Genomic DNA, 25,896 nt, shown 5'->3' with positions numbered 1-25,896 from the left:
TATTCTAAATATAAATATATATAGTGAAAGGAATTTAAGGCAATGATAAGCATAAAAAAATAATATTATTTAAAAACCATGTATTAAAAAAAATATTATTAAATTTAATGATTTTCTATGTTGTACATTAATCGATTATTTTAATCATTATTACATAATATTAGTGACTACTCAAAGCATTGTTTATCCCAGTCAACTGATCTGTAATATTCTGTGTTACTTAATATCTTATCCAGTGAGCAGGGTGTTGAACATTGTGGTATTGTTAATTCATAAGGTGCTACCCCAGCAGAATGTGAATAAAGCAGCTGTCAACAAAAAAAAAATCAGCATTTTGTATAGTAAACATAATTATAAACTATCTTATTTAAATCAATATTTCAGATTTTAGATTGTTCATGTTATTTTTTTTTAAACTGTGTATTGTCTTAAAACTGAACCAAATACCACTATTAATCAGAACTGCGGTGAGGCTCTTTTCTTCTTCTTTAGGCAGTCTACAAAAGTATTCTTTTACTAGATTTTTTTTTTGTATGGGAGGACTGTTATTGAAACTAACAGCTATGATTATAAATAAATTACAACAGTAAACAGTACAAAACATGTCCAACAACATTTAGTGAAATGTAACTAACAACATAACATCAAACATTTTTTTATACAGTCACACTTGTGAATACAATAATGCAATATAATTCAGTAAGGAGAGTAGTGAAAATGGAGATGAATGTCTTCCATTACAGTAGAAAATATTTTGCATAAATCAAAGAAAATTTATAAAAAGGGTTCTGAATGTTTTGGTGTTATTTAAAAAAATATATATATAACTTGATCATAACCAGTTTTCCTAATAGGAAATGAAAAGTTCAAGTTAAATCTGGAGGTAGCTGTGGCATTCAACTTAAATAATAACATGGGGGTGAAGTGAAAACATTAAAACCCCCCTACATCCCCCCCCCCCCCCACAAATTGTGCTGCCATCTACTGTCGCCTTAATAACTGTGTCATCCTCATACTCTGCAAGTTGATCAAGTATTCAACTTGATCAACTCTTCCTGTATTTACATATATATAATATGTCTCTAGACTTTCTAGACTTTTATTATTATTTTTTATATCTCCTTTTTTATTTTCCAATATTTCCAAATTAGTTTCAATATCAAGAATAGAATGTTTAATATTAATAAGGTGGTCAGCAAACAGACTATGAGGATGACACACTTATAAGGGCAACAGTAGATTGCAGCATATTTTTAGATAAAGATAATGATAATATATACATTTTAATTATTTATACAGTACAGTAGCACAAGCTAAACGAGCCTTCAGTAAGAAATATAATTTGTTTACATCAAAAATGAATTTAAATGTCAGGAAAAGATTTTTGAAAGTGTATGTTTGGAGTGTCGCTTTATATGGAAGTGAAACTTGGACAATCGGAGTATCTGAGAAGAAAAGATTAGAAGCTTTTGAAATGTGGTGCTATAGGAGAATGTTAAAAATCAGATGGGTGGATAAAGTGACAAATGAAGAGGTATTGCGGCAAATAGATGAAGAAAGTAGCATTTGGAAAAATATAGTTAAAAGAAGAAACAGACTTATAGGCCACATACTAAGGCATCCTGGAATAGTCGCTTTAATATTGGAAGGACAGGTAGAAGGGAAAAATTGTGTAGGCAGGCCACGTTTGGAGTATGTAAAACAAATTGTTGGGGATGTAGGATGTAGAGGGTATACTGAAATGAAACGACTAGCACTAGATAGGGAATCTTGGAGAGCTGCATCAAACCAGTCAAATGACTGAAGACAAAAAAAATACAGTACCATAACATTGGCTGCCCAAACAAGTAGTATATTTTATTTTTATCCTATTTAATTTTATTCTATTTTATCATAATAGACATCATATTTTTATATATGTTACTTTTAATTTCAATAATTTTAATTAGTATTAATTTTTAACATTTTTTTTTTCAAAAAAATATAAATTTTAAAAAATTAAAATTTTTAACTTTTAGGTAAGTTTTGTAACAAAGATAACTATTGTAATGGGTACCATGATTCAACTGCTGGAAAATTTTGAAATATTTTTGCATTTCACAAACCCCAGATCCAAAAACCGCCGTCAGCTCAAAAGTTTATATATATCAATTTCACTTTCTTGTGGATATGATAACTGCCATAATTTTGCGCCAATCACTTTCAAATTGTTCCTTAAAAGTAACTCATCCCAAAATATTGGTCGAGTTTGTTAACGGCCAAATTCGGACAGGGGGTGGAAATGGGTTTTTTTTTTAAAAACAAATATTGCTCTAACTTTCTTATTAAGTAAAATATCAAATTCGTTTAAATTTCCTCTTATTCTTTGGATAAGGGCCTAAAACTTATCTAAGTAAAGTTTTTATATATCACCAACCATGAGTAGTGTTTCTGAGTTTCGTAAACAAGAATCTGCCAGTGGATTTATTTAGAGCCTGCTCCTACACAAGAGCTACATAAATAGACCACATTTAAGAATGAATTACTTATTGAACAAAGTTACACCTTCTAATCTCACAAAATAAATGTATCTAAACATTTGATGATATGATTAATGTAAATTTATATTTAAATATTCAATACATACATGTACATATATGTATAATTATTGTTGTAGTGTAAGGTTAAAAGTTATTATAAAACATTATATGTTTTTATTGATCTAATATGAATAGAGAACTTACTTTTACAAAATATCTATGATGTATTCTGTGCAGTTCAAGTACTATGGCTGCTCCGAATTCTCCATATTTAATATTTTCAAAATTTAACGTTCTCAGGAAACTGAAGAGTACGAGTTCATGGACTGTATATATAAATAGTTTCTTATCTTTATTACGACCTTCACTTTTTTCTTTTAATTGAAATAGTGTTTCTTTAATCAGAGGTCCTGAAATTTAAAAACATAATATAAAGTAAAATAAAACATAAATTATAAAACTTAAATGTTTTGTCCTTGAACTTGTGATTTTTTGTCCTTTATCTATTTTTATTTTTTATTTTTTCTGACACAAATATAAGAAAACAGATTTGTTTTTAAACAAACAAAATTATATTTGAAGAACTAACTAAGATATTTTGTTAAAGACTGATGAAATTTGGTATAAATGTTTAAATCATTCAGATATTTCTAAATTTGGATAAATTCTAAATTACTTTTTGTTAATAAATTAATTTAGTAATAATGTCCCGAATAAGCCCAACCCCATGTTCGTGCATAACATCTGACGCATACAAGTCTGGGGCAGGCAATGACATGGTACTTCATACCTTCACTTATGTCAGCCAACGAGGCAATGGTTTTACTCAGGAGCTCCTGAATACAGGATTAGCAGTCCCAAGGTTGTTCAGTTGTAGTTCCTAGTTTCACTGTCTGCAGTACGGGTAGGAGGCATGACCTTGATCTGTTTTTGCTGATGCTGGGCAGAGTGTAGATGGGGAGTGCTCAACCCTTTTCCCAGTCTTGTGCTGTCCAGTGTGAGTCAGTTGCTTCAGTCCTTGGCAGGGATTGTCACAAGGGTAAGGGTATTGGAGCCCTTACAGTTATGTGCGAGCCCTGGGACATTGGATCGTGGGTCAGATAGTGCCTGACTTCTCGGCCGGGTTAAATCTGAGAGAGGAGTCTGACTGGGGGAACACAGGTGGAATCAATGATCCAGGGCACGCCCTACTGTTTCTCTGCTTGCATATTGTGACATATTAACTGGCAACACTAAACAGTATGGAATATTTTACTTCCACAACTTCCATGGCAAAGGGTACATGTAAAAACCCTCGTCTTGGACAGCCTTTGTCTTTGGAAGCGAAGAGGAGGAAAAAAGTGAATTTTAGTGACATAGAGAAGAAAGATTGAACTTTGACCAAAAGGTAATGAAACAATGTCAAAGTATTTGGTGATTAAGAGAACCAAAGGGGATTTTTCAAAGATCATTCCTTTTGTGATCACTTGATGGATAAGTAGCAGGCAAACCTGTTAAGGAAACAAGGAAGACTGCAATGAGATTGTTTGTTGAAATCATTAATGACATACAGTCATCTCACGAAGAAGACAGGACTCACTGACATTGAGGTTGTACCACATAGTACAGTAAATACTTCCAAAGGAGTAGCTGTGAGCAGGGATTTGTTGAACTGTGCAGAAGATCTATTTTATTTTAATTGTAGACGAACTCTACAGACAGGGAGTTGTTGCATGCTGACGACTGAATACACAACAAAATGGAGAAGTCGTAAGCTCTGTATCGCAGGTTTTGATGTTTAACAAACCTAAGTATCCTGAAAAAAATAAAGGCTGTTCATCTGTTCATTCCAACACAATTACGGCATCTTGGATGTCAGAAATTCAGACATACAGCAGCAAGATGCAGAAGAAAATAGATTTGTACTTGTGGCGATCCATTGTACCCGAATGATTTGTGCAGGGACCCACTGATTTGTGTTAACTGTAATGGACACCACAGTACAATATCATGAAACTGTCTCAAATAGATGGAAGAAGTAATGATGCAGGAGGTAATGACCATTCAGAAGGTCAACTACTTTGAAGCCCTGGTCTCTGTGTCACATGTGGGTAATTTTTACCAGGTGTGTTTACAAAGAAGACTTACCTGGCTTTCAAAGAAACTTGACGGAAAGTAAACACCTCAACACTAGGATCGGGAATAACTGGCACAAATTTGCATGGGCCCTTTTTGCCTGCTCAAACATCAGGTTCACCAACACAAATATATAAATTTCCCTTTGGATAATTTATACCTACCTGTGATAGTAGTAGAGGTTAAGAGTATTATTATAATTTTTATTTGTTTTTACATTACCTGAAAAAAATCTTTTCAAAATTTCATTCCAGGTGAAACTATTTGCACATAAATCTGCCAATCGTTGCATTTTATGAGGAAAAACATTTATAGTCCAGTCTGGTAACGTAAGTCCATTTAATTCCTGGAAAATTAAAATTAATACATTAAGTATTTATTAAAATTCTTAGGTTATTTGTGTGTATATATATATATATATATATGAATGAATAAAATCATTTTATGAACATGTAAAATCAATTCATCTCTAACAATAATTCACTACTTCCCGCTCAAATTGTACATTCACATTGTTGAAATATTCTGGTGATGAATAATGCTTTGACTAAACATATGTTACTCAATCAATTCATTATAAGTTGCAATTAGAACAGTAAAACATTGTAAAAAAACATTTAATATCAATGATGTATATAATGTTAATCCAAAAATTTCTGCACATTCATTTTTTCTTTAAAGGAACAAATTTTTCATCAATAATTTCCTAATACTGCTACTCTAATCTAGTCTTCCTCACTTACCAGTCTGCTCATATTCTGCCTCACATTCTACATGACTTCCTAAAAATTACAGTTTGGTTTTGGAATTCCTGCTTGTGGAAACCTTGACTCAATACTCTTTGACAGTAAAGGATTCAGATTCCTATGAATTTTACAAATAAGAGATTCAGAGTTACTTTCAGATTTCTTTAAAATCTGTCCTTTTATCTGAATTAAAATAAAAAGCAGCAAGGCTTTTACGAAAAGAATGGTGTTAACAGCCAAACTCCTTTACCTTACTCATTCAAAACGGAAAGAATGCACAAATAAATTTATGGTTGCTTTAATCCCCATATTTATATTACCTAGGGAATATTTAAAAAGAAGTGAATAAGAGTAACTTTAATCTATAGAAAAACTGATGAAAATCATTGAATAAGACTAACTATAACCAACAAAAAAAATGAAGGAAGTCATATGTGAAAGTGACTCGAACAATTTTATTCTTTTTATTTTCCTAATGTGTACATTGTAATCTGTTCAATAAGTGAACAATAAGCAACAGCCCCTGGGCCCAATCAGATGAGGATAATATATGTGGCATGTAAATGAGATGCAGTCTTGTACAAAATTAGACCAACAATTCCTAAGAAGTGTGGTTAATTGAACCCCAACCACTAAATTATATCGATATCTACTGCTTAGTGTTCAAATCCATATAAATGTAACTAATTTTTGCTAAGATTTGAGTCTCAGACCCTCCAATTTTGAAAATCAGCTGTTAAACAACTGATTTGTGATGACGAATTAACTACTAGACCAGCTCAGTGAGCTTGGAACCATTAGCATTAATATTATGAGACAATATAAATTTATTTAAAAAATTTCTTGAAACCTGTTTTGTTTCAAGAAAGATGTCATATGACAAGTTTTGTTTTATATTACATTTTTCCTTATTTAGTCACTCCAGGTTTTGTGTCCTATCAGAGGATTCTTTTTTCTTTTCACAAGAATTCACAAAAATTTTGTTCTTTTACATAATGAAATCCTCCTGTTAAAGAATAATAATGATTAGAAAACTGATCATTTTGTTGTCAAATAATAAGATGATTATGTCATAAATTTTTCCTTTAATAAAAAAAAATGATACTGTTCTTTTAAGAAGTAAATGAAATAATAAAAATCATAAACTTTACATTGTAATTGATAGCCTTGAGCCCTGATAAATTTTTAATATTTTTAAATTAAAAAAATTTTATCTTTAAAAGAGTGAAAATTATCCAGTTATGAACATGATAAGATTTTGTCAATCTTAAAATAATTCATAGTTCAGTAATTCACTTTAAAATAATTTTTAATTTATTATTACTAATTGTTTAAAACAAAAATCTCACCTCCTTTTTTAAAGTTGAGTATAAAGTTGCCAAATCATCAATTGTACTTATGTTTTCCCCACTTTTTGTAGTCAAATATTTAAATAGTTTTTTATCCTCCGGTGTTTCATTATCAGCAATGTGCATCAATACATTTTGTCGTTCACACCAGAATCTGGGACATGGAGCTCGTAGTGCCAATGTCTAAATTAATATAAAATTACAACAAATTTTAATATTTCTAACATTATAATAACCTCTAAAATAAAGGAATTCAAAAACATTAAATTTGGAAAAATAAACAAAACATTGTATATTATTCTATTATTAAAGGAGTTTTCTTACACTTTAAGATGGATATCATTAATAATATTACATGTGATACTTGAAAATGAACTTGCCTAAGTAATTCTAAAATGTTTGTGAGGAAGAACTATTTCAGTACAATTTAAATCAAGTTTTAATAATTTTTAATATTTAAAAAAAGTTATCCCAATCTGTCATGTTTATTGCTGATCTTAAGTAAAACTAATGTTGAAAATTGTTTTAAAAATAGACATCAGCACACTTTTTTAAATAAAAGTTGAAAAAACTTTACTTGGAGCCACCACAAACTTTACTTTAGTTAGCTTTTGCTTTATGGTGAGCTTCATCATAGACTACTTACCTTATGTAGAATGAAGGCTAACTCAGTTGCAGGTAAAATTTTACATAATTTTCACCTTTAAAAATATATTTAGTTTTTAAGAACTTTTCAATTTTAAAATATGGTTATCAAAATTCCAAATTATTTTCTAATAAGATTTTCTTGTTTCGATTTTCCTTCAGTATTGAGACATTTACTGTAAGTTCCTTTACTGATAGAACATGTAGGATTACTCAAAATGGGATAAGTTTTCTGGAATTACTTTTCATTTTAGTATCTAATTAAATCACAATATATATTTTTAAGCAACCCTTGCTTTAATATTAAAATGTTACTCTTTCTCTTTATTTTGGGTGATACTTATAATGCATAAAAACCATTTGTAATGCATAGTTATTAAGGAGACTTCTGGAAATATTTATAACACATTGCTGAAGAAGGTAATATGTTTGAAAATCTTATATTTTGTTATGTTTTTATGGCACTGTATAACTCCAGAACTAGTGTATTTTAATAAATTCAACATTAAACAATTAATCTATGCTTCGAAAACCAAACTGGCATTAAGTAGACACATTTTCCTAATCTGGTTGTCTGAAAATTATCAATGTAAAAAACAAGTAGAAAAAAAGGATATGTATATTAAAAGGTTATAAATTGAAATTATGACTATAGAAAAGTAATAAAACTTTTAAAGTAGCTTTTAGGCAAAGCTATCATGAAAATTTTAAGAATTATAATTAAAATAAATTTTACGATGATATAAAATAAACAAATAAATGCAAAGATTAAAATGACAACATAACTGAAAATAATTTTCATTTGAAATCCTTTAAGGAAAATATTTTCTAATTGTTTTCATAAAAATATAATTGAAACAAAGAATAGATATGGATGAAATTGAAAAAAGCTGACAGCATAGTTGTGGAACTTTCCCACCAGGCAGCTTTTTTCTGATGCATGACTTACACACACAACTTAATTTAAAATATTTATAATTTTATTTAAATATAATATTTCTTGTTATTTAATTCAATGATTCTAATTAAAGCACGCTCTTGTGCTTTAGTACATAATGTATTTGATTCTCACAGGTGTGGCAATACTAGCAGTCAATTTAAATACTTTTTTACACTAAATATTTTCCATTTATTTAATCCTACTACACACCTGTGATGTAACAACATACCAAACGACTACAAAAGCTGTATGTCATTCCCCTTGACCTTTTAAGTTGAAAATTTAATGGCATCAATGCTTCATTTAAAAAAGTAATCCTACCAGGTTTGGTCAAAATCGGTGGTGTAGTTCTGGAGATATAAGGTGATTTAGGGTTTGACACCTAACACTGAACTCACACACAAGTACATACAAATCCGGAAAATTTCCTTCTGGTTCTTTTGGGTTCCTTATGTGTCAAAATGTAAAGATCGGGTGAAAACCATATATGCCCAAATTGGATTGGTTACCATATTTTCCCCTACTATAGTGCTAGGTGGAAAAGTAAAAAAAAATAAGAAGTAATTTTAAAAACTAACTTTAACTTAAAAAGATTGCTCAGTTTTTAGTAAAAAACTATGATGGCAGGAATACTTTCCTGCCATCATAGCTGTAGAGCTATGCTGCAAGAAGGAAAGTATGGTAATCAGTAGGAAAATGAGGTGTAGATTTTTTGCATTTCTTGAAGTTTTATGACCCAGAGACCCCAAAAAAAACAAATAAAAGTGGTGGAGAGGTAATGTTCGTATGTACGTACATATCTGCATGTGTAAGCATGTTTGATGTTTAATACTTTTGACTGGAAAAATCAATTTTGATGAAATTTTGTTCAGTGACTGGTGTATATGGGGCAATTTGTTGGTGAAATTTTGGGGTCAATATCTCCAGGAGGTGAGTTACGTAGTTTCTTTGGGGTCTATTTTCTCAAAATTTTGCAAATATAATCCAACTTTACATAAAGTTAAACATATGCGTACATATTTATCTCGGCATTCTAAAAAAAATTTGTCACCCAAATTCTCTCCCTTCCCCCAAAATCAAAAAACTGTAAAACAAAAAACAAAAAAAAATCTTTCTAGGCATAATAGTATTGCAAATGACCCAAAAAAAAATTTGTACGCAATATTGGGTGTAGGGGAACTGATAAAAGTTTAAAAACATATATTCTTGTAATTTTTTAACTTCTTTTGGTTTATTTAAACTTTTTATAATAATATACTGACAACATTTCATCATAATTCACCCAACCCCAAAATGCAATTTTAGGTAACTTTTTATTACTTACACATTTCTTTAGTTTCATTTATTTTCATTTTTTTTAGTTTCTTCCACTTAACATAGTAATCTTAGACAAATCAGAAAACTTTCTTGGGAGGTAATTTTGGGAGTGCTGAGCTGAAAAAAGTAAAAAAAAAAATATTGATTTTTTTTTTAATTTTTAAAACTTTTTCATGTATTTTTCCATTACATAAGAATAAATGACCAATGCCAGGAACGTATAACATGTATTTGTCAGCTTTTTAGGTCTGGCTTTACCTGACATGCCCTTAAACCATTAAGACTTATTGTGCAGCCATAGAACAGAAAACACCTCCAGTTGTGATAGTAAAGTTATCTTTAGTGGTGGTAACGTTTCAGATTCTTTTACATTAGTATTCTTCTAAAATTATTACACATGAAGTTAATTAAATAGCTGATATCACTTAAAAATTAAAATGTTAATTAAAATTAAATGATATTAAGTATCTATTGATTACATTTTTTTTTAATAAGTAATATAATTATATTACACAGTTATACACAGTATTACACAGTAATACAATTATAATATAATTATATTGTTATATATTATATAACAATATTACACAGTAATGATTTAACACGTAATATTGTATGCTTTTGCTAAATATTACTTACTGTAACTGTAATTTAAAAAATATATTTCTTCATATTTTATATATATATATATATATATATATAAGATTTATTTTTGCAGTATTATTAGAATCTTTTCTTCAAAATATTATATTTATTGAGAAATTATGATATTTCTTCAAAGAGGATATAGTGTACTGACATCTTTCATATAAATGAAATTAAATTATGAATTTTACCTGATCTTTATCTATTGGTACAGAATGGATTGGTATTGGTTGCCAAATGAGTTGTTCATTCCATATTTCACTTCCAGAAGGTGGAAACCATCCAGCTAGCAAACACTGAGCACTCATATGAGATCTCTTATAATTAGTGCTATTAACTTGAACTGCCTTTACTGAATAACTGGATATAAATGTTTTGTATTCCTCTCGAAAGAGTTTTCCCAAATTATACATCTGCATTTTCCCTTTCTTTTAACAAAAAAAAAAATGAATAAAAAAATAATTAAATTTAACAAAATTTGTTTAGCCATGAAAAATTACAATTATTAAAAACGGATTGGTTAAAATTTTTATAATAAAACTTCATGAATTCCAAATGGGTTAGACTCAGTCCATGCAAGTGATCCTAATTTAATAAATTCTTTTAATACACATTTACAGAAAACAATTGTATTTCTTCACGTTCATCTTCTTGACGTTTATTTGAAATTTATTTCTTCATGTTATCTCTCTTTTTCCTGTATGATTGTTTAATTTTAATTGATGATTATTCAATAAATAATCCAATTACAAAAACTGAATATTTTACATTGTAAGGATAATAGAGTTCACTAAACGGAATAGTTTAATTATTAATAACCTTTATTTATTTGACACACCAGAAATTTGAACCTTTTGATAGTCAATAACTCATGAAGTTACGAATAATATTGATGTAGTAATATGAGTAACAAAGGGACTTTTACTCTATCCTAATATTGCATGTAAGATTGTTGAATTAATAATTGTATAAATATTTGATGTTAATAAAAACTAATATTTTAGCAATTGTGTAACTGTCCACTTTATTAAAGAATCAGAGGATTGCATCTCACTTTCAAATGAAATAAGTTTAAATGAAGTGCAACAAAAAATGTGTATATGTAATTTAATAGGCGTACAAGAAAGTCATATGGTGTCCACATCAGAATTTTTATTACATCATTCAATAACACCTTCTCACATGTGTAAATCAATAATTCTTATAAAGATTTATTTTATTGTACATTAAACACATTAATAAATAAGTAAATAATGCGCAAAAATAAACTAAATAATAAAATTAATATGAAAAGATAATGATTTGTCACTAATTATGACTAGAGTTTACAGATAAATTCTTAGGTGCATTTATCTAAATGTAAATAAAATTAAAATATGATAATTTTTATTTTGAATTGTACAGAATAATTGATTAAAAATTGATTAAATTTTAATTTACAAAAGTGTAAATACATGCAGATAACTTGTAAAAAGAGATAATACACTTTAGTTATAACATAAATAACATAAAAATCCAAAGTTGCATGAAGTTAGGGATTTGCAAATTGCATTTTCATCAGACTTCAAATTTGAATATCATATAAGATCAAAACATATTTTCACCTTTTGAATATAATTGGAATGTATTTTAACAAAATAATTTGTTAGACTTAAATTAAACCATACAGAATTTTAAACACACACCATGCAATATATATTTATGTATGCTTATTCCCCTTATATTCTGTTATATTTTAAAACCTCTCTAATGTACTATTATATTCTGAAATGGTTATTTTTATGGTTTTATTGCTCAGAATTTAAACACTTACTAGTAATTACTTTTTTTAGATTTTTGACCACAGATGTTTTTCATTTTTTTTAAATTAACAATTAGTAAACATTAAGAAATGTAGTTAAGTTTCACCAAGGTACAAGTTTTCCATCTTCTTAAAAGATAATAAGAGATAACTGAAGGAGCACTAGGTAATTCAGGTAGTAAATATTGTTGTAAAATTTAAATCTCTATTAAAATTAAAGGGCCTGCATTCAACCATATCACCAAAAAGAAAAATCAGCTTTATGAATTGTTTATTCAAATAATAAATATTGAATTAATAATTTAAATAATTAAGACAAAATTAAATGGTTTTAGATCAGTTTAAAATAACTGGTGAATTCTTTCTGTATACATAGAACAATTTTTCTTTTAATACAATCAACATCGTACTATTTTTTTTGTGACCAGAAGGTTCTGACTGTGAGAAAACTAGAAATATTTCATTTACTATAAAATTTATATCTCATCTCATATAAAAAAGTGGTGACTGTAATCAGTCATCAAACTACAATTATGCAAATAAATAAATAGCTTTCTTTTTGGCCAGCCAATTGATATAAAAATTAATACAATAATCTTTAAATCTAGAGGTATTGAGTTCAATTACCAGTGTAAGGTCTGGAATTTTTTCACATAATTTTATCAACAATTTAATATTCATATCCAACACACAAGCCTTATGGCTTGAATGAGTAAAAACATTATTTTTTTAAAAAAACAAACGAACATGGAATAAAGCCTACATAATTTGAAACAACATTTTTTAAAAAATAATAATACTAGTCTAACATTTTGACAATAAAATGGCCATACGATTAAGTTTAAGCTCTATTAAATCCCAGAAAACTACAGCAAATATTATTGTTAACATTTTTTGTATAATCTATTTTAAAAGAATACTGATTGTCTCTTTTGAGTTTTGAAATTTTTTTAGTTTCTGAAAAAAATGGTTATTTTTAAATAATAATTTACCACTGGAAATTACTCACATTTGTTAGCTGATCTAATCCGATTGGCCAGTATTTATCTTCATCTTTGTAAGGATCATTTTTATAAGTGTGTGTAGGTGTTCTGTGACCATGACGATGAAGCTGAAACAAGATAATTTATAATTAAAATACTAGTATATTACAAGATAAATATTTTTTTTTATTTTACTATCCATTTTTTTTTACTATTTTTTTTTTTTACTATTTTTTTTTTTTACTATTCCAATTTATTGTAAGAATCAAGAGAATGAAATTTTTTATTAATTTTTATTTTTTCACTTGCATCAATATTTGTTTATTTCAAATTATAATTGAAAATAGGCTTATTGAGAAAAATAACCTACTTTATAGTAATTATAATTTTTTTAAAAAATAATCTAGTAATTTTTTTTTATCAAACAGCTTTGTAATATACATTTGGAGACAGAAAATTACATAGAATAATTAAGGAACTATGTAAAAATATTCCTCTCCACAAGCACTATAGAATGTAAGAAATGCCAATTAGGTCTTAGATTTGATAAAGTTTGTTGGTATATACAAGCAACTAATTAATGAAGGGACCAAATTAGGTCCCAGGAATAGAAGCTCTGCCCCTACAAGTGTCAATGACCTTTTCGAAGGGCGAAAAAATGGTACAGGTTTAGATTACTCTGTTGTCCAGGAGGATGAGAAATTACCCTTGAAAGCGGAGAAACTTCTATAGGAAGTCAATGGCATTAGGATATAGAAGGCAACGAAATACTGTATTACTATTTCCTAGTCAAGCACCATGGTGATGTCTTCTTTTGTTAAATATTCCAGAGATAAAATGGCTTCCCATTCAGATCTCCAGCAGAAGCAGCAGAAGGAGTGCCACAGAAAAGATAAAGGAGTGAAAATAGGTACACAAAATTTGAGAACATTATTGTTGTTAGGTAAGTTGGAAAACTTGAAGAAAGAAATAAAAATAAATAAAATGGATATAGTAAAGATAAGCAAGCTTTGATGGGAGGGAAGAGAAGAATTGAGAAGTAGTAAGTTACATTATATTATTCAAGAAATAAAAGAGGAAAAACAAAATAGCTGTAAAAATAGAGTAGCAAGAAGCGTACAAAAAGTAATTAATCTGGATGATTGAATAATGGATTTAAGGATTAGAATGGTGCCAAAGGATTTAGTAATAGTTCAGGTATGCGTGAAATACATAAGGAATATGAATACTGATTATTACCCAAATATTAAAATAGCATTTCTTTCTTCAGTTTTCAAAACTATTTTTTTAAAATTCTTATTCCATTTTACATTATCAAATGCTATTTCAGTACATTTACTTATGTCAAATACACAGCTTTTTTTCCAAGTGATTATATGATGCAATGTGCTGTTTAAAAAAAGTACAAGTGTGATGCGATTTATTGCCACCAGTAGGTAGCATCAAACATTGGTTCCATGATTCATTGACTTATTACCAGCACTGAGCTGAATGGGCAACATGTGGTTATTATAATGAAATTGTAGATTGGCAGTTACATTGTACATACCATATTTTAACAGATAGTTAAAAATCAGTTAAGATAGACTGGTTATTTGTTAATAATCAAATGACATTTCCTTTACTATTATCTCAGAAAGTTGCATTCGATTCTGAAATAATATAACAAAGTGACTACAAAACTTTTCCTACAAATGATGCTATACTACGCTATTTTATTTTTAATTGTTTACACATTTACATATATTTTAGCGACTTTGGAATATGTTATTTAAATATGGAATATGTTATTTAAATAATTCACTTTATCATTTTTGTTTCCTTCCACATCTCATTCATCCTTTGAGCGTTTTCTTTCTTTTCTTCTGTCCAGGTCAGTTACTTTTATTGTTTTTATTATTCCTGAAAAACTGATGTTTTGCAATTTCTTTCTCAGTGGTAATTTTATTTTTCTCTTCTTGCGTTTTTTTTTCAGTTTTTCCATGTCTAATACAGTTTCTTTATTCAATTATTATTTGTTTTTATATTAATTGTTGCAAAGAAGTTCTTCTTTCTTTGTATAACTTTACTGAATAAATTTCTAGAAGGCTCTGACTCCTTTAAGCATTTTAATACAGGTTCTTCAGCTTTTGATGACTCAGATCTCAGGAAGATTAAGATTTTGTTGGGTTATTCTTTAAAAAGATGGATTGGTTACCTACCACCTGCAATAATATTTCCTTTGAGACTTTCTATCATGCTTTATTTGAAAAATAGTTAATTTGTAGGTCAGAAATAATGCAACTGAGTCAAAATACAACCAAGGTAGACCTTAAAGACATAGGGGACCTTGGAAGTCTCTGCTTTAGTTCACTGTGATAATTTTGTCTAATCAATCTCAACAGGATGTCAGTTTTAGATTTTGTAAAAGTAAATGAAATAAGGGGTTTACAAAATACCTGTATAATAATCTCTTTTGTTAATATGATGATCTGTCTAAAAGTCGAACCATTTTTAAACTTTCAATTTACATGTAACCACATTTTATCTTCTGATAAACAATTTTTCAATCTACAATAAAGGTATGAACAATAATTATAGAAATTTGTAACATCATGATCACATCTATAACGTTAAAATAAAAATTATAACTCTCTTACTTACAATAACAACAAGTTCCAGAGAATCCTTATTTTCAATAGACTGTGCAAATATGACACTTGAAATTTGCAACATTAAAGTTACTAAAATGTTTAATTTTTTAATTAGTAACTCCATTGTATTTCAGTTAAAGAAGAAAACGAAGACTAGAGACTACACTAACCGGAGATCATGTTTTCTGCAAGCTAAAAAAATTGCATATTTATATAAGTAATAGCCTCCATTTTTTATTTTAAAAAAATCATTATTTTTAGCATTAAAATATTTTTTTTCTAAGTACTAAATTCATTAGTTAAATTATCTTCTTCATTTTACATGAATTTCTTCTTAATTTTGCATCAAATAAATACTTTGAAACCCTCAGTCTACTACTTTTATGAGTCTACATTATCTGTAAGGTTAATTAATAGTTTTATAAGTTTTAATTGTTCTTAGTAAAAAACTAATTATTATTTGAGTCCTGCATATTGACTATTTTTTTGTATAAAAATTATTAACTGTTTGATTGTCTATGCTGGTACTGGGCAGAAATACTCAACACTGAGAAGTAACTGCTGCACAGCTCGTATAAGATTTTTCCAACTGTTAAGCTCATAAAAAGAAATTATTATATATAATTAGTTTATAAAATGATTCTATATGATAAAGTAATTTTTTTTCTGTTTTGTTTCTTCATACAGGTAATAAATATGTAAACCAACTAGATGTCAGTAATATATTACTTTATCAACAATTACAATTCCTGCCAATCCTCCACCTTACCCAAACACTCATCTGTTAGTCTTAATAGGTTTATGGATGTTATAATTTTGAAATTACATGTCATTTATTATTAAAGTGATAGTAGGGATTAAAAAAATATAAAAAAATACAGCATTGTGATTAATTTTTTCTATAGTAAGCAGTAAAATAAAAAAGTTTAAATGTGGTTTGTTAATATTTTTAAATGAATTTAAATTTTTTTTTTCTTATTCAGATAATTCTACACTCAAGGGAAATAATTAAATACTGTACTGTATTAAGTAGCTTCTGTTAAATTTAATTTCTAATTATTTGTATGAACTGTCGACTATTCTACTAATTTTAGGAGGCATATTTTTGTCACTTGTACGTCGCTAATTTAATTGTTAATCCGTAAAGGTTAAATTCGATTAAACCTAGATATGTATCCTTCGGTATGTAATTTTGGTTTGAGAAAGTGTACATCTGAAATCATAAAAGTTATTAATATTTTCACTAAGCTGAAGGATGTTAAAAGCATCGCGTTTTGTTCGATAAGGTAAATTATTCTACAAAATTCATTCCTCATTTTTATAAAGTAGCCGCCCTTTTATTTTGTTTAAAATGAAAATGGCTTAAAAATGATATGAGAAAATAACAAAGTTTGAGTTTTGGGAAATAACAAAGGATTTAATCATTTCAAATTTGCCATTTTCCGGACTCCTGTTTATTTAAGGCATTTTCATTGGGTTGGTCTAGTGGTGAACTGATCATCACAAATTAGCTGATTTTGTTGTCGAGAGTTCTAAGGTTAAATCCTAGTAAAGGTTTTATAAGGATTCGAACACTACAGGGGGCCGGGAACTCCATTTATATTTTTCTGCTTCAACAAGCTGGCTACACAAATTTAAAAAAACGACATAGAATTAGACGATATTCAAGGAGAAAGCATTTCTGCAGATTTAGCAGCTACTACTTTATTAAATGAAGAATTTGATTCTTTAAAAAAAGAGTTCAATCTTGCTCCAGGACAGATATATTACGAAGACGAGTCAAGTCTATTCTAGAAATCTATGTCAATAAACTTAAGCTGCCCATTTAGAAAAGTCTGCTCCTGGACATAAATCTAGTAAGGAAAGGCTAACTATTATGAGCTGCTCAAACGCATTGGGAATACACAAAATCAAATTAACTATTACTGGTCGAGCAAAAGCCTAGATCTTTTAATGGCACAGAAATACAATTTCTTTCTTGCGATTAATATCAACATCCAAAAACTAGGATGTCACAAGCCATATTTAAAACCTCGTTTTTTTTTTAACGTATTTATCCCATCAGTTCGTAAATACCAAAAAGAAAAAATCTTCCGCCCAAGGCAGTCCTGTTACTAGATAATGCTTCATGTCATCCTTCCGAACCCAGTCTTATTTCTGAAGATGGACAAATTTTTATTCATTACCTTCCACCAAATGTAACATCTTTGATCCGACCAATAGATCACGGAGTAATAAGTAGTTTAGAAAGGAGTTCAAAAAGATATTTCTTTGTTTTCTTTTAGAAGAAAACTGTGCTGCATCAACGAATGACATTTTAAAAATATGGACAATAAAAGACGCAATATTTGCTGTTGGCGAGATCTGGAATAGTTTGCCATCCGAAACGTTCATGGTCAAAAATATTACAATCCGACGATTTTGAAGAAGAAATACCAGAAGAGGTATTAAAAAAGAAGTTGAGAGTATTAAAAAGAAGAGAGAAATACCAGAGAGATGAAATCGATTCCTGCCTTAAAATTGTAAAATCTATTCCAGATTTTATTAATGTAGACAGAGAAGATATATGTGAGTGGTTGGACAATGACAAAAACGAAGGCTTTGAGCATTAACCGATAATGACATCATCGTTCTTCATAAAAAGTCATCTTCAGCAAAAGACGTTCCTTCTACAGCTGAAGAGACTGATTCAGAAAGTAACACAAGCGAGGAACACCTAGTGATAAAATAACTAAACCTTCTATGGCTTTGGAAGCAGTATATATGTTAATTAATTTTTTTTTAACAATAGAATTGTGAGTTTAATAAAATAATAACTTTAAGAAATACGAGAACAAAAATTAGAAAAATAATGATGATGATCACCAAAAAAACAAAAATTGATAAGCGATAATTTCTCTGTGTAAATATTTTTTAATTTATTTTTTTCAAGTACTGTAATTTGTAATACTATATTCATACTAAATATTTGTACCCGATCACAATTTTTATTACTAAAATATTTTGTGAAATCAAAACTGAGTCTTTATGTTTTCTATGGAAGCCTATAACGTATTAGTTTTGCAATAATCATAAGTTGGTTATGAACCTTCTTTACGTAAAACTATTGTAAAATTTATAATCTCTACATTTCGAGATCGTATAGTCATTGTAAAATTAAAATATGTAATTTCCATCAACCGCGTTTTTATTTTTCCAGGGCCACCCCATTACACCGGTTAGTGGAGGTTCTAATGTATGTATGTATGTATGAGTGAGTGAGTGAGTGAGTGCGCGCGCGCGCGCGTGTGTGTGTGTGTGTGTGTTTGCGCTGTTTACCGACAATATTTCTCATTGCTTTTGAACTTTTAAATCTGTAATGTAATATAAAAGTTGCGTATTTCTAGGATTTTATTAATTATTTTATCGTAACTATTCTATTTGGTAAATATTATTATTGTTCCATTAATAAAACCTGATACCACAATAATACGGTTGTAATTGTCGGGAAGGTTAAAATATAGTAAGTCAAAGAAAATAATAATAATTAAATTAAATAAATATAATTTAAAAAAGTATATTACCAATTTATAATTGTTTTGCCTTTCTTATGGTCGATATCAGATCGGCGATCTCTTCTAGTGACACAAACACAGAAATACAATTTATGACCAACCGAATCGACAAGTAGAATTACAACCACGTATGTCGCAATTTATTTCTTCCCACCCCTCCTTTTTAAAGTCATGATAAAGCGGAAATACAGTTAAATAATTTTTAAATTATTTTACTTCTATGATTTCTTCTACGCGGAAATGAAAAGAAAATTTGGAAATAATAGTTTCGTTTTTAAAAGGTGCAAAAACAGAATATGAAAAAAAATTGTTATTAAGTATTGAAACAAATTAATTAATGATTAAATAACAGTGTTAAAATTTAACAATAAACAATTATTTGTTTTTACAAATTATTTGTTTATATTTTAGGAGAAAAACTGCTCTAACAATATCTGCTAGTATGGTGATCGGTCAAAATTGGGCATATCCGGTTTTCACCGAATCTTGATGAATTGACCGCAGAAAACCGAAAAATGGCATCGATATTTCCGCAACAAAATGTGCGTACGTATGTGTGTGTATATATGTATGTTGGCGTGTAAATCGCCTTATGTCTCCAGAACTACTTGACCTATTTTCACCAAACTTGGCTATAATATTTCTGTAGTAGAGACATTGATGCTATTAAATTTTCAATTCAAATGGTCAGTTGGTGGGGGATACAAGAGGAAGTCTTTAGATTTTGCATAATTAAGGTTATTTGTTTTTGGATAATTTTGTGAATATTAATAAAGTAAACAATTACTGTTAAAATAACTTTTTTACTAAATTTCACCCCCATCCCTAAAAATGGTTTTAATTTTGAAGAGTTAAAGAAGACAGTACAAGAGGTGATTTTCGTTGCAGTTTTTTTTTTTGATAAAAAATAACATAAATATCAATAACAAAAAATAAAAAAAACTAAGAAAACAAAGATTCAAAAATATTTATGTTTGTTACAACATTTAAGAGCAATGCCTATTATGTCATGCCAAATTTGTTAAAGAACCGTAGATGACAGAAACCTAATTTTTTCTAAACTTCACACCTTTTTTCTGATGAGCGATATGAGGTTTTTGTGATAACATAAATATTTTTAATTTAATCTTTTTTTTTTTTTAACTGTCATTTTGGTAAAGGGGGAAAGCATTAAAAACGAAATTGTATCTTTTTTGTTAAGCGAAATTTAAAAAAAATCCACGATCACTTGCCCAGTATTGAAAATTTCTTCCAAATTTGTTTGTATTAACTTTAACGATTTCTGAGAAAGCTTGCATTTAATTTCAAAAATTAGAACTTTCAGGAAATCTAATAAAAAAAATTGTAATTAATTTTTATCTTATTGCCTTGTTGATAAAAACCTCCACTATTTGAGGGTTGATCAGAATCCTCTTGACCTTCATATAATTCTTCTAGTTTCCTTTTTTCTTAAGTCCTCTTCTGTCTACCTTTCTTCTCAAATTTTGATCCTTTCTTTCTGCATTCGCATTTTGTCAACATTTTTCATAGCAGATTCTGTTTACTTTCCTGATTTCTTTCTGATTTCCTCCATTAGCATTATCTTATTCTTACAGGCATCATTAAAAGATGATACAGTATCACAAACACCAAGCTGTACAGTATCAATTTGAACAAATGAATGCTTTGACAGCCGAGTCCAGATGACATTATTTAACAATTCATTTGGATTTTGTGTTCTATCATTCAGGCACTTTTCCAATAAAATAGGAGCTGACAAGTTCTGAAAAACGGGCTTTATATTTTGCATTCTAATTATAGGGAAGTGGAAATGTTTTGAGTGGTCATATCCCCCTCCAGTCAATTTATTCTTATCATTAGTATAAAATAAGTGGGAAGATTCAACTCTGTTGTATGTTTCATTGAATGAACACTGTGTGTGTTTCTCCAGATGGCTAACCCCTAATATACTCACAATTTCTGGTTTGCTGCATCGGTGAGTCTTATTTTACCAGACAGTGACTTTCCATCTGAGAGTAACTGTTTGTCCTGTGATTTTAATTTTCTCAGATGCATAACTAGTCTTTTCTGGATGTCACTGATGCTTTCAAGCTTCATTATTTCTACATCCTGTCCACATGGCTTGCTTTTACTAACAGCAGGAAATGCTTCAGATTTCCCATCTCCCAAATATTATCTGTAACATAAATTATAAAGAGCTTGAAAAATTTCAAAATAACTGTTTTGCAGTACCCACATACTTACCACCAGTAATACCTAGGTTATTTGCCTCACACTTCTTTAAATGTTGACTTTTACCCTTATTGGAGCACTTACAGAATTTACTCATGCCTGAATACCAAGAACCTTGCCTGTATCGACTGATGTGAGCAATACAACTCCATTTAGTGATGTGTATCACCTTTTCAGCCATGAGCCATCAAGGGCAACTCACAAATCTCTGCTGCTGAATATATTTGCAGCCTCTTCAACTCCATTTTTTATTGACAGTTTACAAAACTGCCTCTATAACAGCTAACAGGATATTCTCATGCTTTATATAATTAGATGGCGGAAATGGAAGATTCATTATTCTACATAAAACTCTGGCTGTTTTGCACCCCTTTCCTAGTATGTAACCCACTAATCTTATATTTATGTAGTAGAAAGTTTTTTCTCCATTGTCAAACTGTTTTACAGTCTTATGACTATTATAAAAATGCTTACTATTATCACAAATTTTACAAGATAATCTAAAATCTGCGGAAAGGCCTCCAACCACTTCTTTTTCTGTTTCTAAATTTTGTAAACAATACTTTTAAACTGCCACCATACTTGTCATTGCTTTTTGCAGCAATCTAAAATCAACTCTTTCATGCTGATTTTCATAATTTTTATTATCATAAAACTCAAGGTTTTTCATCGGTTTTCAAGGTTGATGGAATATTCCGTTATACTTTTGTCTTTGATATATATATAAATTTACAATAGGCAAATATTTTGTTTTTCTGGGTCGGGAACCCAGAGTAGCCACTAACACAAGAAAAATAAGAATTATGTTTCCCACTAATTTCTACTCACTTGATGGCCTTGATAATTAATATACAAAAAAAACAAAAAAACAACAAAAAGTAAAGGATTATTTATAAAAAAAAAAAAACATTTATCACAGGCTTACCAAAATCTGGAATCTTAATTTTTCTGTTTAGGCATGAATCATCCTATTTGTTTTTTTAAGAGTTCAACTCCTGAATCTCAATTGGATCAATCACTATATCCTCCCATCATTAACATAATGAAAAATTTTAATTATTTTTTTCAAAAGATATCCCAATTCTAGATGTAAAGAACTTAATGTTCACTTAACTCAATAACTTTTTTAAATAACCAAAGTGAAATGTTGCCATATTCAGCCTGTTTCTTCTTTTAAACATTCTTTTAATTTCTTTGACAAGCAAAACATAAAGAAATAACACAAGGAAATTTAAGCTCAGTTTTCCCTCAGGCCTTTTACGCTCTACACTTCCTATTATAATTATTTATTTATATAGCAAATCCCATAGTAGTTATTATACCACTTTGCCATGGAAATCGGAATAATAGTAGTATCAAATAACAATTGTAAATCAGAAATACTGAGAGTTGAAAATATGTCTGTTAACTGGGCCCAGTAAAAAGAGCTCAATTATGACAAAAAAGTATTCTCTCCATTTAAATGTAGCTTCGAAAAATATGAGATATTAAATTTTCTACCTTGTTCACTTACTGGAAAATTATATTTTTTTTATTTGAATAATGTTCCTTTTTGCAAGTAAAACTCTAATTTTGTCAGAAGGATGTGATAGCCAGGATTGTCATCAAGCATGGTTGATGTCAAATTCTCTTCAATTGTTTTGACTGTGTTAAGATAAATATGTTCTGGATAATGATCTTAATTAACTTCATCTTCATTGCCCAAAATCAAATGTGATGAATTGAAATTTCAATATGGATGAATTACAGCATTTTTATTTGTATTATCTACATTTTCGTTTAAAAATTGAGGAAGCTGTTCTGAGCTAATTTACAAACAGGTGCTGGCCAGTTGAACTAGTGCTAACAATAGCTAATTTTTGATTTTCAGTCTCTTTTAACTCAGTTTTTAAAAATTTGAATATATTATTTCCTTTTTGACAATTTTCAAATTATTTTTTCTTGTTGGCACATTTCCTTTTCTGTACACTACTTAAATATTTTGTCTTTGTCATGATATTTTTTTTGTACTCATTGTTTGTTTTTTTACTTTTTCAATTCTGTAAAATTGAACCAGAAAAGAATTAAATACTAAAGAATAAATAACAGTAATCAATGATGACAGAACAGATAAAATGCGAAGTGGTGGTGAACAGAGGCGCCAACTGGTGTTGGTTTGGCAACATAGCAAATATATTTAAGCAACTTGTGTTACACATGTACTTTTTATTAAATTAAAATTAAAAAAATTACTTTAAATAATAGAAACATAATTTCAAAGTTCTATGCTGCATTTTTAAATACTGCATTTAATAAATGACGATGCATTTTTAAATGAAGAATGTTCAAAATTTCTCTAATGTGAATTTTACATTAAAAAAAAACTTGGTTGGAAACATGATGGTGGACAACTATGTCACTACATTTCAAGTCTATTTGCTGACAAGGAACAGATCAGGAGGTTTTTGCGGTAGCCTTTCAAAACATTGAATGAGATTGTTCACATAAAACAGTAACTCGTGGGATTCTGGCACAAAGTTCACCTAGTTCTAGTCTGTTCTAAATTGAATTATTTTATTTAAAGAAATTACAAATCATGGGCCCCTTTTGAGCATGCGTCCAGGGCAAGAGTCCCACTTGCCGGACTCTAGTGGCTGTCCTGTTCTTATATAATGCCCTTAAGTTAATATACTTTACATTAAGTTAATACTTTTTACATTAATGTTGAAGCATAATGTAATCTGATAATAGATGATTTAGCATTTATTTGCTTATTATAGCATTTAAAATGCTAAATTTAGCATTTATTTGTGGTGATTATTCTTCTATATTTATGTCATTTTTATATATTTAATTATTTCAAAAAAAGTTTTCTTTTCTTAACAGGTGATTTATTTTTATAAACTCATATTTAAGTATGTTTGTAGATGATGTTAGGCTATATAATTTACAATAATTAATTTCAATGATGCTGCACATTTTTTTATGCTTGGTGTTGAAATTATTTCCCCTAATTGTTTTATTTTTTTAATTTAACTGTGTTAATAAGGCTAATTATGAAAATATTTTGTTTTAGCCTTAGTATCCTATCTGATTATAACACATACTGATAAATAATGTATTCTTTGAAAACTACATTTATAAAATTTACTACTTATTCTTTTTTGTTATCTGTGCTACAGCACTTCCTTTTACAAATGTTACTGAAGTCATTACAGTGATACTAATTTAATGATCTATTATTATATTATATTATTTTGAAAAGTAAAACAAATAGTGAAAAGCAGGAAATGATTATTGATGCAAAAAAGCGATATTTTAAAATACTGAAATAATTTCAGGAAGTATAAATTTGGGCCACATAAAAATAAAATAATACTTCACAGAAGTGAAAAATATGTCACAAAATATAATAACACATTCAAATTAAATTTAAATAATAAATGATTCACTTTAATATTAATGGAAAATTTTTCAGAACACCTTTTAAGCTAATTATTAATCTTCAGTATAGTACACAATTATACTCAACTGATAATAGAGCCAGAAAAATCTGATGTGGACAACACATGACTTCCTTGGGTGCCAATTAAATTACATTTACACATTTTTTTTAAAAATGAAAAGTACATAAAATTTTATTTCATTAAAAACTTCTGATATTTTTTCATATATATTTTTTTTTGTTATAGAAATATTATTCATCCTAATTTTTTTATTTTTTGCAGTGAGAGTTTAATAATTATTAATAAATCAATATATTTAAATTGTGAAATGTGAAAACATAAAAATTGTTAAAATGTGAAATAGGAGAAGAAAAGATTATGGAGGTAGAAGAATTTTGTTATTTGGGAAGTAGAATTACTAAACATGGACGAAGCAGGAGCGACATAAAATGCCAAATAGCACAGGCGAAATGAGCCTTCAGTCAGAAATATAATTTGTTTACATCAAAAATTAATTTAAATGTCAGGAAAAGATTTTTGAAAGTATATGTTTGGAGTGTTGCTTTATATGGAAGTGAAACTTGGACAATCGGAGTATCTGAGAAGAAAAGATTAGAAGCTTTTGAAATGTAGTGCTACAGGAGAATGTTAAAAATCAAATGGGTGGATAAAGTGACAAATGAAGAGGTGTTGCGGCAAATAGATGAAGAAAGAAGCATTTGGAAAAATATAACTAAAAGAAGAGACATACTTATAGGCCACATGCTAAGGCATCCTGGAATAGTCGCTTTAATATTGGAGGGACAGGTAGAAGGAAAAATTGTGTAGGCAGGCAACGTTTGGAATATGTAAAACAAATTGTTAGGGATGTAGGATGTAGGGGGTATACCGAAATGAAACGACTAGCACTAGATAGGGAATCTTGGAGAGCTGCATCAAACCAGTCAAATGACTGAAGACAAAAAAAAATTTTAATTAAAAAAAAAAGTTAA

The 25,896-nt window shown here is 28.7% G+C and overlaps 1 protein-coding gene across 1 annotated transcript; it reads right to left on the bottom strand.

Annotated features, from left to right (window-relative positions):
* Positions 1 to 139: 139 nt before the first annotated feature.
* LOC142328168 (lysosomal acid phosphatase-like) lies at positions 140 to 15,865 on the bottom strand. The gene is made up of 7 exons (XM_075371719.1): positions 15,704 to 15,865; positions 13,087 to 13,188; positions 10,468 to 10,704; positions 6,730 to 6,912; positions 4,857 to 4,980; positions 2,724 to 2,929; positions 140 to 308 (listed from the first exon to the last, which is right to left on the bottom strand). The coding sequence occupies exons 1-7, from the start codon at positions 15,815 to 15,817 to the stop codon at positions 168 to 170; spliced, it is 1,107 nt and encodes a 368-aa protein (XP_075227834.1). The 5' UTR covers positions 15,818 to 15,865; the 3' UTR covers positions 140 to 167.
* Between the last annotated feature and the right edge of the window lie 10,031 nt (positions 15,866 to 25,896).

The sequence above is a fragment of the Lycorma delicatula genome, chromosome 7 (assembly GCF_047948215.1).
Source record: "Lycorma delicatula isolate Av1 chromosome 7, ASM4794821v1, whole genome shotgun sequence".
In the NCBI taxonomy this organism is placed as follows: domain Eukaryota; kingdom Metazoa; phylum Arthropoda; class Insecta; order Hemiptera; family Fulgoridae; genus Lycorma; species Lycorma delicatula.
Note: the sequence above shows the minus strand (reverse complement) of the source record. Positions and strands in the feature narration are given on the sequence as shown.